This window comes from Sander lucioperca, chromosome 24, assembly GCF_008315115.2.
Source record: "Sander lucioperca isolate FBNREF2018 chromosome 24, SLUC_FBN_1.2, whole genome shotgun sequence".
Classification (NCBI taxonomy): domain Eukaryota; kingdom Metazoa; phylum Chordata; class Actinopteri; order Perciformes; family Percidae; genus Sander; species Sander lucioperca.
In genome coordinates this window covers 17117663-17133917 of record NC_050196.1, presented here as the reverse complement: position 1 = coordinate 17133917, position 16255 = coordinate 17117663, and the positions used below count along the sequence as shown (strand labels likewise).

Sequence of the window (16255 nt, the reverse complement as noted above, 5' to 3'; positions counted from 1 at the left end):
TTTCTTTTGCCCATGAAAGAGTTTTAAAGAGAGAAACAGGTCAGAGAAATAATAATAATAATAGTAATAATGGCCGGGTGTGATCTCACAGCAAACAGAGCGAGAGGAGAGGAGAGGGGACGGATCAATGGTCTGCTTTAGTATTTCAGAACATCTCACTGTTTGATCTCCGTAAACGCTCCTCGGCCATTCAGACGCCTTTAATCGCCGCGTGTTGCAGCGACTGATGATCTGAGCAGGTAAGCAGCTCCTATTAGAGGCCCCTTCACCCCCTCCTCACCCTCTCACCCCTCCCTCCTCCCTCCTCTCCTTCATCACATTATGGATGATCGCAGCGCTCGGCCTGCATGCAGGAAAGGTTTAATTAAATCACAGTCCAATCATAATCCATGTTGTTAATTAAACTGGATAATTTATAAGCACAAAAGAGGATATTTATTAGCTGCTCTGCACTGTAACACGCACGCTCCCCGTGCACGGACACTTACAACCTTTTACTATCGATGCCGTCGCACGGTGATTGATAACGACAGCGAGGCTGCTGAACTATTTGTCTAATGGCCGTGCAATTAAATCCCCTTGTAAATGACCCATGCCTCATTTCATCCTAATCTATGGAATTTTGATTGAATTTGTCAGCGCTAATTGAAAAATACTGCTATTTAATGTCTGCATTGCAGTTGCAGATCAGGAAGACTTTAATGAGATTGTGTCCCAGTGACCCTGAGGGAGGGAGGGGGGGTGGGGGGGTGTCCGCTGGGAGATCCACGTGGGGTCAGAGGTCGTTTCTCTCTGGCTACATGTGACGAGGTTTGGATTCACTGATGAGGAAGCTGCTACAGGACTCATTAAAATGGAGTTTGACGCAAATATTTATGATTTAAAGCTGTTTGGGAGGAGATGGATCGCAGGATAATCAACATTATGGAAAGGATCCCTACAGAGAGAGGCCCTGAAATCACCATCACCAAACCCACCAGACTCCATGTAAATAATCAGTACTTTTAGCATCGTAAAACACACTTCATTCAAAGTGGACAGAAACTAAATAAAACTACCAAAAGCCGTCTTGCTTCATCTTTCCACTGTTCCAACAATCACCACTCTGGTTTGGTTGATATAAACCCTTAATTCACCCATTTACATGTGGAGATATGCTGGCTCTATACACGCTAAAAGTCCTGATTATTTACATGGAGTCTGGTGGAAATATGCTGGCTCTATACACGCTAAAAGTAGTGATTATTTACATGGAGTCTGGTCTGGTGGAGATATGCTGGCTCTATACACGCTAAAAGTACTGATTATTTACATGGAGTCTGGTGGAAATATGCTGGCTCTATACACGCTAAAAGTACTGATTATTTACATGGAGTCTGGTGGAAATATGCTGGCTCTATACACGCTAAAAGTACTGATTATTTACATGGAGTCTGGTGGAAATATACTGACTCTATACACGCTAAAAGTACTGATTATTTACATGGAGTCTGGTGGAAATATACTGACTCTATACACGCTAAAAGTACTGATTATTTACATGGAGTCTGGTGGAAATATGCTGGCTCTATACACGCTAAAAGTACTGATTATTTACATGGAGTCTGGTGGAAATATACTGACTCTATACACGCTAAAAGTACTGATTATTTACATGGAGTCTGGTGGAAATATGCTGGCTCTATACACGCTAAAAGTCCTGATTATTTACATGGAGTCTGGTGATGGTGATTTCAGGGCTGTTTCATGTTAAACTAAAATGATCTTACTCTTTAACTAAAAGGTCTATCTCTGTAGGGATCCTTTCATAATGTTGTCAGACACTTAGAATAATAATCTGAGTCTGTCAGCAGCAACAACAGAACTTTTAGTGGACGCTATAACTGATGGTTTTCACTCAAAAGTGATTTATCTTCTTTGTTATTAACTAAAAGAGACGATCAGGGATGATTTTCACAGTAAAAATCTCTATTTTGTCTTTGTAAAATCGCTCTTTTTTGTTGGTTGAGATGGACGATAACAAACAAACACACACACACACACACACACACACACACACACACACACACACAGCTTATTATTTACGATGATGATGTGTTTTCTCTTTCTTAAATGGCCTGTGGTCCCAATTTGTGTAATTGGCGTTCATCCAGGAGACCAAAAAGGCGAGCTGTCACATCATCTTCAACTAGCCAATCAGCGGGCCAGAGCGAGGCAAAGGGGGTGGAGCTTGCGCGGTGAATGCAGCGCAATTAAACAGAGGGGAGCGCAATTTAAATCCAAAATACTTCTGGACGCGCGCAGCGCAGGAAACCCACACAGTGAGGGAGTCAAGGTGAAGTGGAGCCTAACGCCGGAGCTCTGACGCGTTTACGGTCCAATGTTTTGTTGGGAAACTAAAAGCAGGAAACAGAAGAAGTGTCCAGTTTTTATTTGTATTCTCTCTTCGTGACTTTCTGCCTCCGCTACTCTGATGGAATTGTTTTGTTTAATCGGATTATTTCTCCTCTGAACACCGGTGGTGTGCCGGAATTCTCTCCCCTCCTTCCTTTCTCTTTTTTTCTAATCTTAACCACTCGTTTTTATGTCTAAACTTAACTGGACTGTCATTTTTCTCGACTAAATTTAACTGTGAAGACAGCTAAACCCAGACCCAACTATTCCCCCTGAAGAGCGAGCATTTGGTGCGATAAGAGCGACGGAAAACCTTCCTTTTTACGCGCTGAAACCTCAGGCAGAGGGGAGATTTTCAGCCTGAACTCCAGCCGCGGATCCCCCCGGGGCTCTGCTGTCCTTCCAGCCGGCCACAGCGCCTCTTCCCCGGGCTCCTCCGAGCTGCAGCGGCCGTTAAATGAGCGCAGCGTTCAGCCCGTCCTTCATGGTGATGCAGCGGCCACTCGGAAGCACCACCGCCTTCAGCATTGACTCTCTGATCGGGGGGCCCCCGCAGCCCAGTCCGGGACACTTTGTCTACACCGGATACCCCATGTTCATGCCGTACAGGTCGGTGGTGCTGCAGCCACCGCCTCCACCGCCCCCGGCCCTGCAGCAGGCTCTCCCCGCCGCACACCACGCGCAGATCCCCAGCCTGCAGAGCGGCTTCTGCTCCAGCCTGGCGCAGGGAATGGCGCTGACATCCACGCTCATGGCGTCGCTGCCCGGGGGCTTTTCCCCGTCCCAGCACCAAGAGGCTGCCAGAAAGTTCGGCTCGCAGTCGCTGCACGCGGTCTTTGACAAAAGTCAGGAGCTGCGGCTGCAAGAGGAGGACGGGAAGAGCTTCCTGCAGGGGAAAGAGGCCGCAGCGATGCACGCTTTCCACGACACGGAGCAAACATCCACAGGTACGCAGGGGGGGACTGTCTTTTTCACCCGAAACTAAGCCGTAAATCCCGGCTCAAATACTGGCTCTGACTCGCACAACTACTAGTTTAACTTCATAGTAAAATACACGAAAAACGGCCCATTAATATCTGACTTTAAGCTTAATCTAGGGAACATTTCTCCATCACGAAGGTTTTTAAATATCAGGGATATAAAGTGTGGTAAAATATTATTTCACGTTTGAGATTCTGGCCGAAATATTCACATTTTCAACATGTTTTTATTAGAGGAAGCAAAAGAAATGTTTGTTTTTAAAATCATTGTTAAAATGTGACTCGATTCAAGAGAAAATGAAGAATGAAGCCAGCTGACCAGAGCAGGAAAAGAGAGCGTAGATCGTGTATTGGCAGGTTTTGGCTGATTAATTACGGACTAATAATCCTTTAATTCTGTTACCTTTAAACGTGCTTTAATACTTATTTCTTTGCCATGTGTAGATTTATCCAAAATCTAAAAACAAAAAGGGTTAGATGTTGCCTGGAAAAACTAATAAAATGTGAAGAAATAATTGTGTAAATGTGTCGCAGGAAGATAGTTTATTTTAAGGCCTCTGTAAATCAGATAAAGTCATCAACATGTTGCTTTTTGTCTCAGATTCTTTGAGATTAAAAATGTATTTTACGTCCAGAATTTAACTTGAATCTGACAACGTGTTCACTTGGATGGATTTTATCTGATATTTGGTTTTAGTTCATGAAGAAACGTCTGTATTTGTGTACATGTACACAATATAAGAGACAAATATGTACCTTACACCTCGGAAAGTCCACAATGTACAATGGGAGGTGCATAATTGTACATTCAAGATACATTTTTGTACTTTTAAAAGGGAACATTTGTACCTATTAGGGAACAAAAATGGACCATATTGTACCTCTTTTTCTGACGGTGCAGTTTTTGGTGATAAATCATCAGCGTGTGATGCTTCCTGTCCTGATATTAAAACAGACATTATAGGATTTTATTTGTGATTTAATCTGACGTTATTCAGCTCCATTTCACACGCGGACACACACAATGTGAGCGGCCGCGCGGAGAGACGCTTCGTGCGTAATTACGCGTGAAAAATAAAAATCCCTGCAGAGCGCGTGCCTTCCAAACACTGATCTGATGATGGATATTGACACGAGACACGACAGGACACCCCCCTCCTTTAATTCACTCCCACAGATGTCACAGTCAGCTTCAATTTAACAACATTTACGGCCAAAATCAAACAGTTTTTCCCTGATTTTAAAACGTGACTTGGTTCATTCTCCTCTGATAATTTGGGATGTTTTAGGGCACGTTTTCTCTCCGAGTCTTTAGAATCAGAAATCAATTGTTAAGAAGACATTTAGCACAGTTTATTTAATCTTTATAATCAAACAAATCAGATATTTTTAGACCGAAATTATCAGATTATTCAAATTTTTTTCTCGTTTCTCGTTTCAAATCTGGGGAGATTTAGGACTTCTAATCTGTCTTCATGTACTCCTATTTCTCTGTATTAATACAGTTTTTTGTGATGACACATGAGAAAAGGAGATATGAGGAGATATTTTAGACAGAAATAATTCAAACATTTAAGTGTTTTTATGATTTTCAGGCAGAAAAACGCTTCAGAAAAACAGCTTCTGGTTTCGATTTTCGGCGGATTTTATGACTTTTTGTGTGTGTTCATATATTTATTTTGTGCTCCTCAGAGCCCACAGTAATTAAGACTCAAAGGAGAACGTAAAGATGAGATATTAGGAGATATTTTAGACAGAAATTTAAACCTGCAAGTGTTTAGGATTTGCAGGCAGGAAAACACTTCAGAAAAACAGCTTTTCAAACGGATTCTGGGGAAATGTTGTGTGTGTTTATGTAATAAAGTCACTGTGTGTCCTTCAGTCCGAGCCTTTTGTGTGTGTGTTCATGTACTAATAAAGTGATTGTGTGTCCTTCAGTGAGAGCCTTTTGTGTGTGTTTATGTAGGCTACTAATAAAGTTATTGTGTGTGTTTATGTACTAATAAAGTTACTGTGTGTCCTTCAGTCAGAGCCCACAGTAAAGAAGACTCCAGGGAGGATGAGTGCGGCCGGAAAGATGAGAGCTTCTCCATGGACAGCGACTTGGACTACAGCTCGGACGATAACCTGCTCTGTCACAAGGAGGATGGGGGGGAAAGCGGCGGCGGCGGCGGGCTGGAGGACGGCCAGCACGTGCACGGAGGCTCGGGCTCCGGTGGAGGCTCCGGTGCGGGGGGAGGAGGCGGCGGAAGCGGGAAGAACCGGCGGCGACGGACGGCATTCACGAGCGAACAGCTGCTCGAGCTGGAGAAGGAGTTCCACTGCAAGAAGTACCTGTCGCTGACCGAACGCTCGCAGATCGCGCATGCGCTGAAGCTGAGCGAAGTGCAGGTGAAGATCTGGTTCCAGAACCGGCGCGCCAAATGGAAACGCGTCAAAGCCGGAAACGTCAACAACAAATCCGGGGAGCCTTCCCGGAACCCCAAAATAGTTGTTCCCATCCCGGTGCACGTGAGCCGCTTCGCAATAAGGAGTCAGCACCAGCAGATGGAGCAGGCCAGACCATAATAATAAGCAAGAAAAAACTAACTGCTTTTCTAGTGACTGAATCCCGTGTTGAAGACTTTATTTTAGGCCTATTTAAATTCCTGCAGTGCACTTACAAACTCAGACAAGTCGGTAAATATGGTTTTATTTTGAAATTTAAAAAAGAAAGATTTTATAAAAAAAAAAAAACAGGTTTTGGAAAAACTTTGGTTAAAAATGTGATGCTTTAGGGGGACAAACTTGCTTCAAGAAAATCAATTAAACCCAAATAAAAACAAATGTTATCAGGTAAACTAACGAACTAGTTCATTTTAGGGAAAATAAAGACTTAATTTAGCATCTTTTAACCAACAGAAAATACTATTTAATTAAAATAAAATGAAATAACATCACATTTAAAGATAAAATAAATGATGTTCATTCAGTTTGTCAGATTTCTTTCATATAGTTCTGATTTTAAGGAAACATTTGGCTTCTTAAAAGTGCATTTAATGTAATTATATCACCTTATAAACTCTATATTGACATGACGCCACTTAACCAAATATAACCTTTGTGATGAAATGTTAAAAGCAGATCACGAGGCTTGAATTTAACAAAATAAAAGAAGAAATTTACCATCTGAGGCCTCTGATTGTTTCTTACAAATCCCATTTTTCAGGTTAAATTATAACAATAGCCTAACTATATCTTTGTGTTATATTAATACACTTGTCCTGTAAAACAAACTGTCTAATTTGATTTGAAGATGAAAAAAAAAAAAAATCAGCCAAATTCCTTTATAATATTGTTTGTTTTAGGAGCTTTTCAGACTCAGACGAAGTTAGTTTTTCTCAGAAAGAAAGTAGAAATATCTCAAATCTAAACACTACACTTATATTAATTGCTTGTTAAATATGGCCGTTTTTAAAAGGTCACATTAACAAATCTTTTAATAACATCCTTGAGTCTGACAAAGTAATTTTGGGGAAACTGTGGCAGTGAGTTTAGAAAATTCCACTTTTTCCCAATGGAGTTTGGTGGTAATCACTGAAAAGGACTTTTGGATTCAAGAACGGTGTGAAAATGAAACCAGTTAGTTTTTTTCTGATGTTTTCAGGCTTTATCATTTACTTATTCTTTACAGGAAATAAAAAAATACACATTTCAAGCCTCAACACGGGACTCAGTGGCTCGTTAAGATGGACATTTCTCTGCACCAGGAACCGCAGTATTCACATCTAATCGTTTTGGAGCGACACCAAAAACTGTGCGTAATGACGCTCCGCTGAGGATGAAAAGACAAACTGACATGTACATACACACTCGGGACCAAACTGAGGACTTGACGTGTTATTATGAAACATTATTCTTGATTTGAGAAACATTTTGGGGGTTTTTCTGACCCTCCTGTCTGTGCTACTGAAGAGTTTAAAATCTCTCTTTGGATCATTATTGCTTCTTTTATTTTATTTCTTTGGGACAAAATGACGCTGCTAATTTATTTATATGAAAGTGTGCAAAAGTAACTAACATTCCCTGACGTATGGAGCTTAAAAAAAAAGAAAAGTGTGAATTAAAAGATGAAACCAGATGTTCACAGCTGTCTCCGTTCATTCATCTGGATTTACGACAAGTTCCCTTTTTCCTCCCGTTTATTAAATCACAGACTTAACTAAAATATCAGCTCTTCAGCTTGGATTGTGTTTAATAAAAACACAAACACATTTTAAGTTTAGTTATTTCAGTGGTTAGTCCTAGAACTGTCAAGATGTTAATTTAAAAAAATTTACTTTCTTTTATTTTGAAGGCCTGATGCTTTTAAAAAGGCCATAATTCTGATTTTTTTTTTTTAGAAATTAAGGAGAATAACTAAATCCATGTATTTCCAGACTGATAAAAGGCTTAAGAATGTAAAATAATTTGTGACAGAAATATTTATCTGGTTTAACTGAAAATAAAAAATAAAAAAGTCCAGATTTTTTTTGTCGTTTTATTTTGAAGGCCTGATGCTTTTAAAGGCCACAGATCTTCAAATCTAAAAAAAATAAGAACATAAACTATAACTGACATCTATTTCCAGACTCATAAAAGCTTTACAAATGTAAAAATAGTTTGTGACTGAAATATTAAAATTTAGTTGAACTGGTTTGGAAAACAAGAACATTGAAATCAGAGCAGATTTGGGTTGTATTTTGTTGCCTGTCTGTGTCACAATGATCACAGCCTGCAGGTCAAAGGTCACTCTCATTACCAGCCTGTTGTTATGACAGCGGGGGCACGGGATGGAGACGAAAATGCGCGTTCACGCGGCTGCGTGATATAAATCTAGCGCACTGACTTCTGCCCGTTTTTAAAATGTCGACTCTAACTGCAAGTGTTTTTGGAGCAACTTGGGTTGAATTTGGTTAAAAAGTAAAATATTTTGGGGACAATCCTGCTTCAACAAAACACACGCGCACACACACACACACACACACACCAGACACACACAGGCATACATACACACACACACACACACACACACACACACACACACACACACACACAAATTTAAATCTTTTTATGGAGGTAAACTAACTACTTTGTTCATTTTTGAAAAGAATAAGGACTTAATTTTGCATCTATTAGCTCACAAAACAACCTAAACCTCCAATTAAGTTAAAATTAATACGTACAAATCAAAATCATCACATTTAAAGATGAAATAAGTGACTTTAAATTCCTGCAGTGCACTTATAAACTTACAAACTCAGAGAAATCACTAAATCTGTCGCTTTTTATTCAGTCTGTCAGATTTCTTTCACATAAGTCGGATTTTAAGGAAATGATCGCATGTTAAAAGCAGCTCACGAGGCTTGATGGGAGGTTTTTAGGACAACAAGGTGAAGCTTTAGGGGACAAACCTGCTGCAACAAAGATCCCATAGACACCTCATTATATTCTTTAAGGGGTGAGCTAAATATTCTGTTCATTTTAGGGGGAAATATGGCTTTAATGTAGCATCTATTAGCCCACAAAACTACCTAAAAATACTAAATAAGATATAAATACCGTGGTTTGGCGTGTTGTGGTTGTATCCAGGCAACATGTTGCTCCATCCGGTCATCACACTAAAATAAATTAATACAGCTAGGCTTATTATTAGCTATTATTTCTGTAAATATTAGAGGAAACGTGAAACAATAACAAAGCGTCTACCTGCGGAGGGCGCTCTTTAGTGACGTCGTCAGCGACAGGTGTCGGTAATCAAGTAGGCATAGCAACAGAGGCAGTCCCCCCCCTAGCAACGCAGAAAGAAACTAAACGTTATCGTCTTCTGAGCTCTCAATAAGTCACAAACATCCTTAAACACACTTTAAAAACCTACCAGGAGTCCTCAGAGTCCGTTAAAGTCCAGCGGCAGTTAAAATAATAGGCTAAAAACATAACTTCAAATTAATGGCGGTTGACGTAAAGAATTCGGCTTTTCACGTTACGTTACGTTACGTTACGTTACGTTACAGAAACGACGCACGTTTCGCTTCAGAGATATAACATCCAAGATGTGTGTTAAGGTTTAAAGTTGATTAATTTTTGTCAGTTAGCGCCACAAACGTTTGTTTTGTCTGTCAACAGATGCAGGTTTGATTTGACGCACCTGCAAGACGTGATGACGCAGCTGCACGTGATGACGCATGTACGCACACAGATAAAAAAAACCGCACTGAATTAAAATCCGTTTTAGCCACTGTTAGGTCCTATTTAACACGTGCAAACAGGTGTGTTATGTCTTGTAGGGCTCTCGAGGAGAAAATAACCCAGATTACGTCATGTTCAGTTGCATTATGGGATGTGTAAGATAGTTTTTTTGGAGTTTGACCCAAACTAGGGACTAAAAATGTAAAAAAAAAAAATAAATTGACCCTTTTTTCTACACCTTCGACTGCTGCTGTGTGACCATTTTCTTGTGAATCCCCCCAAAATCATAAACATGTGATAGCTGCTAAAGCTATTTAAGAACAAACAGCAGAACATATATATATATTAGCCTTAACTCTGACTAATGTTGCTGTTTAAATACTGCGATTTCTACACGGACCCTGGCTTTGAACGTGGTCATTTGTTATCACGGCCGTCAGACCCCCAGTGCTGCTGAATCATGACGATTATAGGTCTAAATATCTGATTTAACATCACCACCAATCACACATTACACCGTAACCTTTTCAGTCTTTCAGATTTGATGTGATTTGTCAGCCAATAACAATCCGAGTGGAGACAGAAGCCTAAGTGTGTGGACTTTAACCTGCAGTGTGAGCAGAGACGGGGCGGCTGTGTGTGACTCTAATGAATATTTTTGCAAATTGTAATCAACCCTGGCCGTCGCGCTCGGCTGATAGATGAGACCCAGGGGGGACTCGGCTCTTCGCTGCAGCTTGCAGCCTCCCTTCTCTTCCTCCTCCCTAAAATGAACAGCAACCTGCTCCGGCTTGACATGAACTCCTGCTGATTAATCCTATAGACAGTAGGCCTATATATAATGGACCAGCAGGTCCCGTGTCTCTGGACGGAGACCAGTGAAGGATGTTAGAAGATCTTTCCCGGTGATGGCTGAGCGTTACTGAGCAGCCTCCAACTGAGCTTGAAGACGTAGATGTGACGTGAGCAACCTGTCTGAAAGTTGTAAGTCTTCTGGTAGCTGTGCCAAGAGAAATCTCAATCATTCCCAATCTAGCAGAGACGGAGAGCGTAGGTATATGTAAGGAGATAACATAGACACAGGCTAATTATTGATCACTAAAATGATAGTTAACATTAGTAATTAAACTTAAACAGCTAATGGAAGTCCAAACTGCCTGAGAGCTTCTCCTGTACTATACGGTAATTCCTCTACTATGAGACAGTAAGTCTCGTGGTTATGACCCAATCGTTAGCCTATTTTTATAAAAACGTCTGCTACGGAGCCATAACGTGAGATACAAGGTAATGGAGCCTTTTATACATTGTCGTGTTTCTTTAGAAATAAACAATGGACAAATAGAGTCTTTAAACTCTTCAGATGTAAAGTTATTCTCTGTCAAAGTGACGTCAAAATGAATGGCAGTCAATGGGATGCTAACGGGAGGTGATGGCTTGTTAGCCTAAAGGCCTTTTTATGCTTCTGCGTAGAATCGACGGCGTAGACACAGACTCCTCTGCGTCTAAGCCGGACCCTACGCTGTAGCCTGACGTCACCTCTCGAAAAATGTAACTTCACGTCACACGGCCGTGGCTTGGTAGCGTTGCATTTCCCCCGACTCATTTCCTGGTTCTCCTTCTCCATAAACAATGGCAGTCAATGGGATGCTAACGGGAGGTGATGGCTTGGTAGCAGCAAAATGGCGCCATAGGAGCTACGCGGTCCGAGGAGAAGCTGACCTCCTTGATTAATCCTGACGCTGCCACATCACCGTCTTCTTATGGAGTGGTTACCTGAGGGACAAAGAGTCAAAAAGGAGATGCATTTTACAAAAAAATTAAAATTTTTGAGTCTGGGTGGGGACCTTTTGTTGTCATCTTTGTTCACCCTAATTTCTCTACAGACTACTATCAAGCCAGACTAAAGTCAATAATGGAACCAAAAAATCAAAGACTGTTGCCAGAAAGAGGAAAAGTCTCCCATTTCAAAGTACAATTAAATATTATACAACAAAAGTCCTGTTTGTTGGAACAAAACTATGAACTTCTGTTCTTGTTTTTGTCTTAAAAAGATACTTAGTGAAGTAAACGTTAAACGACAGAGACACACACACACACACACACACACACACACACAGACACACACATACACACACACACACACACACACACACACACAGACACAGACAGACAGACAGAGACACACACACACACACACACACACACACACACACAGACAGACAGACAGAGACATACACACACACACACACACACACACACACACACAGAGAAAACACACACACACACACACACACACACACACAGACAGACACACACACACACACACACACACACACAGACAGACACACACACACACACACACACAGACAGACACACACACACACACACAGACAGACACATACACACACACACAGAGAAAACACACACACACACACACAGACAGACACACACACACACACACACACACACACACACACAGACACACACACACACACACACACACACACACACACACACACACACACACAGACACACGCACACACACACACACACACACCTCTGGTTCCAAACCAGGAAACTTTCCAACAGAGATAAAAAAGATTTTTGTAACACGCGAGGTTATATTAAGAAGCATTATTCTCGTCTTTATTGAAAAGAGACACATTACAGTAGAAGACTCTGTATTAAGAATTTTTACGGTACTGTACAGCCAACAAAAAGTCAATAATAACAATAATAATTATAATAATAACAAGAACAATATTGTGTCTGGTTGAGAAATCATAGTAATAAAACCCGGATGAAAAATATACAAAAACGTAGGTTTGGTGGAGGTGGAGGTGGAGGCGGAGTCTTCTTCAAGAGGGTAAAATTATAAATAATGTGAGGGACACAACCAGACAAACCCAACGGTAACCATACGGAGTCCTTTTTTTATTTTGTTTTGTTGTTTGAAGTCTATGTACAGGTGAGGTGGTGAGCGTTGAGCCGAAATATTAGTGCTAATGCGGTGAATTATCTACAAGCAGGCAACGTCACTTCATTTTGAGCGCAAAGCTTGCAACATTCGCGCTAGTAAAAGTATAGTAGTATACGCTCACCTAAAGGATTATTAGGAACATCTGTTACATTTCTCATTAATGCAATTATCTAATCAACCAATCACATGGCAGCTGCTTCAATGCATTTAGTTCTGAAGGCAAAAGGGGGTCAATTAGGTATTAGTATGGTGTTCCTAATAATCCTTCAGGTGAGTGTATATCCACGATGTTCCACTTCTGGGATTGAAGTCGGTCGGATGTCCCTCCTCTGAAACGGAACTAGTTTAGGCAACACAAATACTGAGTTATAGTTAGTACAACATCAGGAATTTGGCTTAAAATGAGTCACAAGGTAACTACTAAAATGATGACGTGATGTCACAGACTAAGGTCTGTAAAAGTCAGTTAATTTTTTGAAAAAAGCGAACGTTGACTTCTGGTTTTACACAGGAAACGAAGTCTCCTGGGTGAAAGTCCTGTGTTTGTTTCAGGGATGCAACCAATCCAGGACTGGGCTTCGGGTTCGGCTGAATATTGGGCTTTTTGACGGGGTTGGGTTTCTGCAGAACCGAACCCTACGCTGGTCGCCGTAATGACGGCGCTGTTGATTACAGGAAGGTGTTTACGTAGGTGGAGCGTTCAATGCAGTAGGCTGTGAGGAAGTGAGAATGGAACTGGTGAGCAGAAAAAGTGTAGTTAGGCAGTACTTTCAGTCAAAAGAAGGCCATTCAAGTCCAGATACATGTTCAATCTGCAATGCTGATTAGTCTGGTGGTGGCGAGGACCCTAAACTATACACAACATCACCACTGTTACAACATCTGGTATGAAACATCCGGAAGAATACGAGTTGTGATGAAGGAATCTACAGACAGCAGCCAGAATGCAGCAACTTCAGGTACGGCAAAGGAAGGACAGTCACTGTTTACTTCATTCATGAGTTTACTGTGTTCATGGACTGAGGATGGGACGAGGATTCAGCAGAATCTCAACCAGGGGAGTCGGTATTCGGCCGAACCCCAAAAATCTGGATTTGGTGCATCCCTATTTTGTTTGTCACCTTACTTCCTGCTTTACTCCCGTCATAGTCTATATCCACGACGTTCCACTAACGGGATTGGTCCGTTACCGCCTGATGTGCGTCTCCTTCCTCTGTCTCTGTGTTGGCGTTCTAACCTCCGGCTGATTTGTGAGGACTATGGTTAACTGCTCCTCAGATCTCTGCAGGGTAAATCCAGACAGCTAGCTAGACTATCTGTCCAATCTGAGTTTTCTGTTGCACGACTAAAACTACTTTTGAACGTACACATGTTCCACCAAAACTAGTTCCTTCCTGAGACTATTTAGCAGAGGCACCGTGGCTCCGTCCGGAGCTTAGCCCCGCCCACAATGATTGTGATTGGTTTAAAGATTGGTTTTAATAAACCAGAGCACTTCCTCCACAGCAGCGCTGTCTGGCAAAGACGAGACTACATTGGCGCTAACACCACTAGAAAATGTTCATTGCCGCGCTAATGTCCGCTAGCTTAGATTAGCTGCAACTGGAGCTTCACAGGAAGTTTCGAGTCACTAAACATTTTCCAACTCTTAATGTTTAGTTTCGAGAATAACAAAGAGCGCGTTCAAATGAGGCGGAAAGTAGTAACGTCAGCTAGCAAGTTGAAAGTAATGCTAACGTGACGCTGCAGATAGCTTTAGCGGCAGATAGCTTTAGCGGCAGATGACTCAGCAGTTTCTGTAAATAGAAAGTTAAAAACAGATGTCAAGCTTTCTGTGCTGCGATTAGATTAAATAAACAGACTGAAGGAGATTCAACCGTGCAGTTAGCGGAGTTTAGCTAACAGAGTGCTAGCCGCGGCTGGAGCTTCACATGATGTTTCTATTCCGTATACATTTTTCCATTTTCGTGTTCGGTTATCTCGGAGGGAACAAGCAGCATGTGTAAAGTGAACCTAAGTGAACTGTACTAAAGTGAAAGTCTTGATATTTTGCTTGCCAGCTGAAAACAACGCTGCCATGCTAGGTTGTTCACCGCGATGACGCAGCAGTTTCTGTAGCTACAAACGGTTAAAAGCAGCCGTTACGGAGTTTTCTCTGCTCTAATGAGATTAAATAAACAGACTACAAATCAGCAACCAATTAAAATTTAGCTATTACATTGCCTCGCTTTCTCTCCGTTAGCTGAGTTTCAGCGTAGCTTGAATTTTAGCGGTGCAAGCTGAAACAATTCTGCCATGCTAACGTGCTCACTGCTAGCTACAGTAAGCGTTAGCTTTATCCCATTGACAAATTATTTCAGTGCTAATAATTAAAATAATTTAAAAGCAGACATTACCAAACATTTTCAGCCCCAATGAACTTAAATAAATGGATTTTGTAGCGTTGTTTAACAGTATTTTACTGGGGAAGCAGAAGCCGTTTGCCATCTGTTGCTAGCTAGCAGTCAGCGTTTATATTCCCACCTCGACAGATTATTTTGTTGCCTACAATCATTCAAAAGCAGATGTAGCTGAGCTTTCTCTGCTCACAGGAACTTCAATGAATAGACTAGTTGCTCAGAGTTTAAATGCTAAGCCAACCACAGCTTAGAGAAATCAGTCAAGCTTATAAAAGAGGAAAAACTAAACTGTAGCGGAAAGTTTTAAGACGGACTGAATCAGATTTAGTGCATTTCTGTCATAAATAAAAGGCCGTCTTTGCCCTGTCCTGGTTCGGGACAATCACGGGACGAGTTGGATATAAAAACACAAAATATAATCACACGTTGCGGTCAAACAAAGCTGGCACGTACAGTAACAAGGTCGGACGAAATTAGGAACGTAAAGGCAGGCGTGTAAATAAAAACAAAGGCATAAGTAGGAAAAGTTCACGTTCTTTTGTTTTTCTTTTAGCTCTTTCATACATTTCTACAAACAGGCAGGCAGAGTGTTTAAATGGCGATATTGCAGCGTTGTCAGCGTATGAAGTTACGATGCTTTTATGAATATTGCTTGGATACACAATCGGGGTTGAGAGCTGCTTCTCAACCTCTGCAGCAACTTTTACGTTAAGCTGTAAAGAGAGCAACGAGACGAGCAGTAGATGCTCAGCATAGTGTTGAAAGTTAAAAATCTTCACGCGCAAAACGGCGAGGTTAAAGAGCTTCTGTCCCGACAATCCTGATCAGTTAGCGTTCAGTCGACTTTCGCATCCAGCTACCAAAAGAAATCAGCGCTCAGTCAAATGTTCATCCAGGGCGAGAGAGGGTGTCTACATGTTAACCTGCTACGTTCATTATTCCTCTTAATCTTTACACCAGTGGTTCCCAACCTTTTAGGGGTTTGACTCGCTTAAGATAAGAATACCAAATGGGCGCTTTCAAATTCTCTCTGCACGCAACAGGATAGCGCTACAACCAGGGTTCAAAATTAGCACCATTTACCAGCCAAATGCTGGTAAAATATGCAATTGGCTGGTAGATTTGCTTCACACACCAGCCAAAAAACAATGGTAATCCTTTGAGTGGCTGATAAAATTTCAACATTCACTAGCCATTTGGCTGGTGGACGAAAAAGTTAATTTTAACCCTGGCTACAACCAGGCAGAGCAACGAAGAAGGTAGCAGAGCTAGTTGATAGATTAAACTAAGGCCGT

The 16255-nt window shown here is 41.4% G+C and overlaps 1 protein-coding gene across 1 annotated transcript; it reads left to right on the top strand.

The window, feature by feature from the left end:
• Positions 1-2296: 2296 nt before the first annotated feature.
• On the top strand, positions 2297-5952 carry gbx2 (gastrulation brain homeobox 2). Its single transcript, XM_031292228.2, has 2 exons — positions 2297-3341; positions 5401-5952. The coding sequence occupies exons 1-2, from the start codon at positions 2852-2854 to the stop codon at positions 5940-5942; spliced, it is 1032 nt and encodes a 343-aa protein (XP_031148088.2). The 5' UTR covers positions 2297-2851; the 3' UTR covers positions 5943-5952.
• Positions 5953-16255: the final 10303 nt, after the last annotated feature.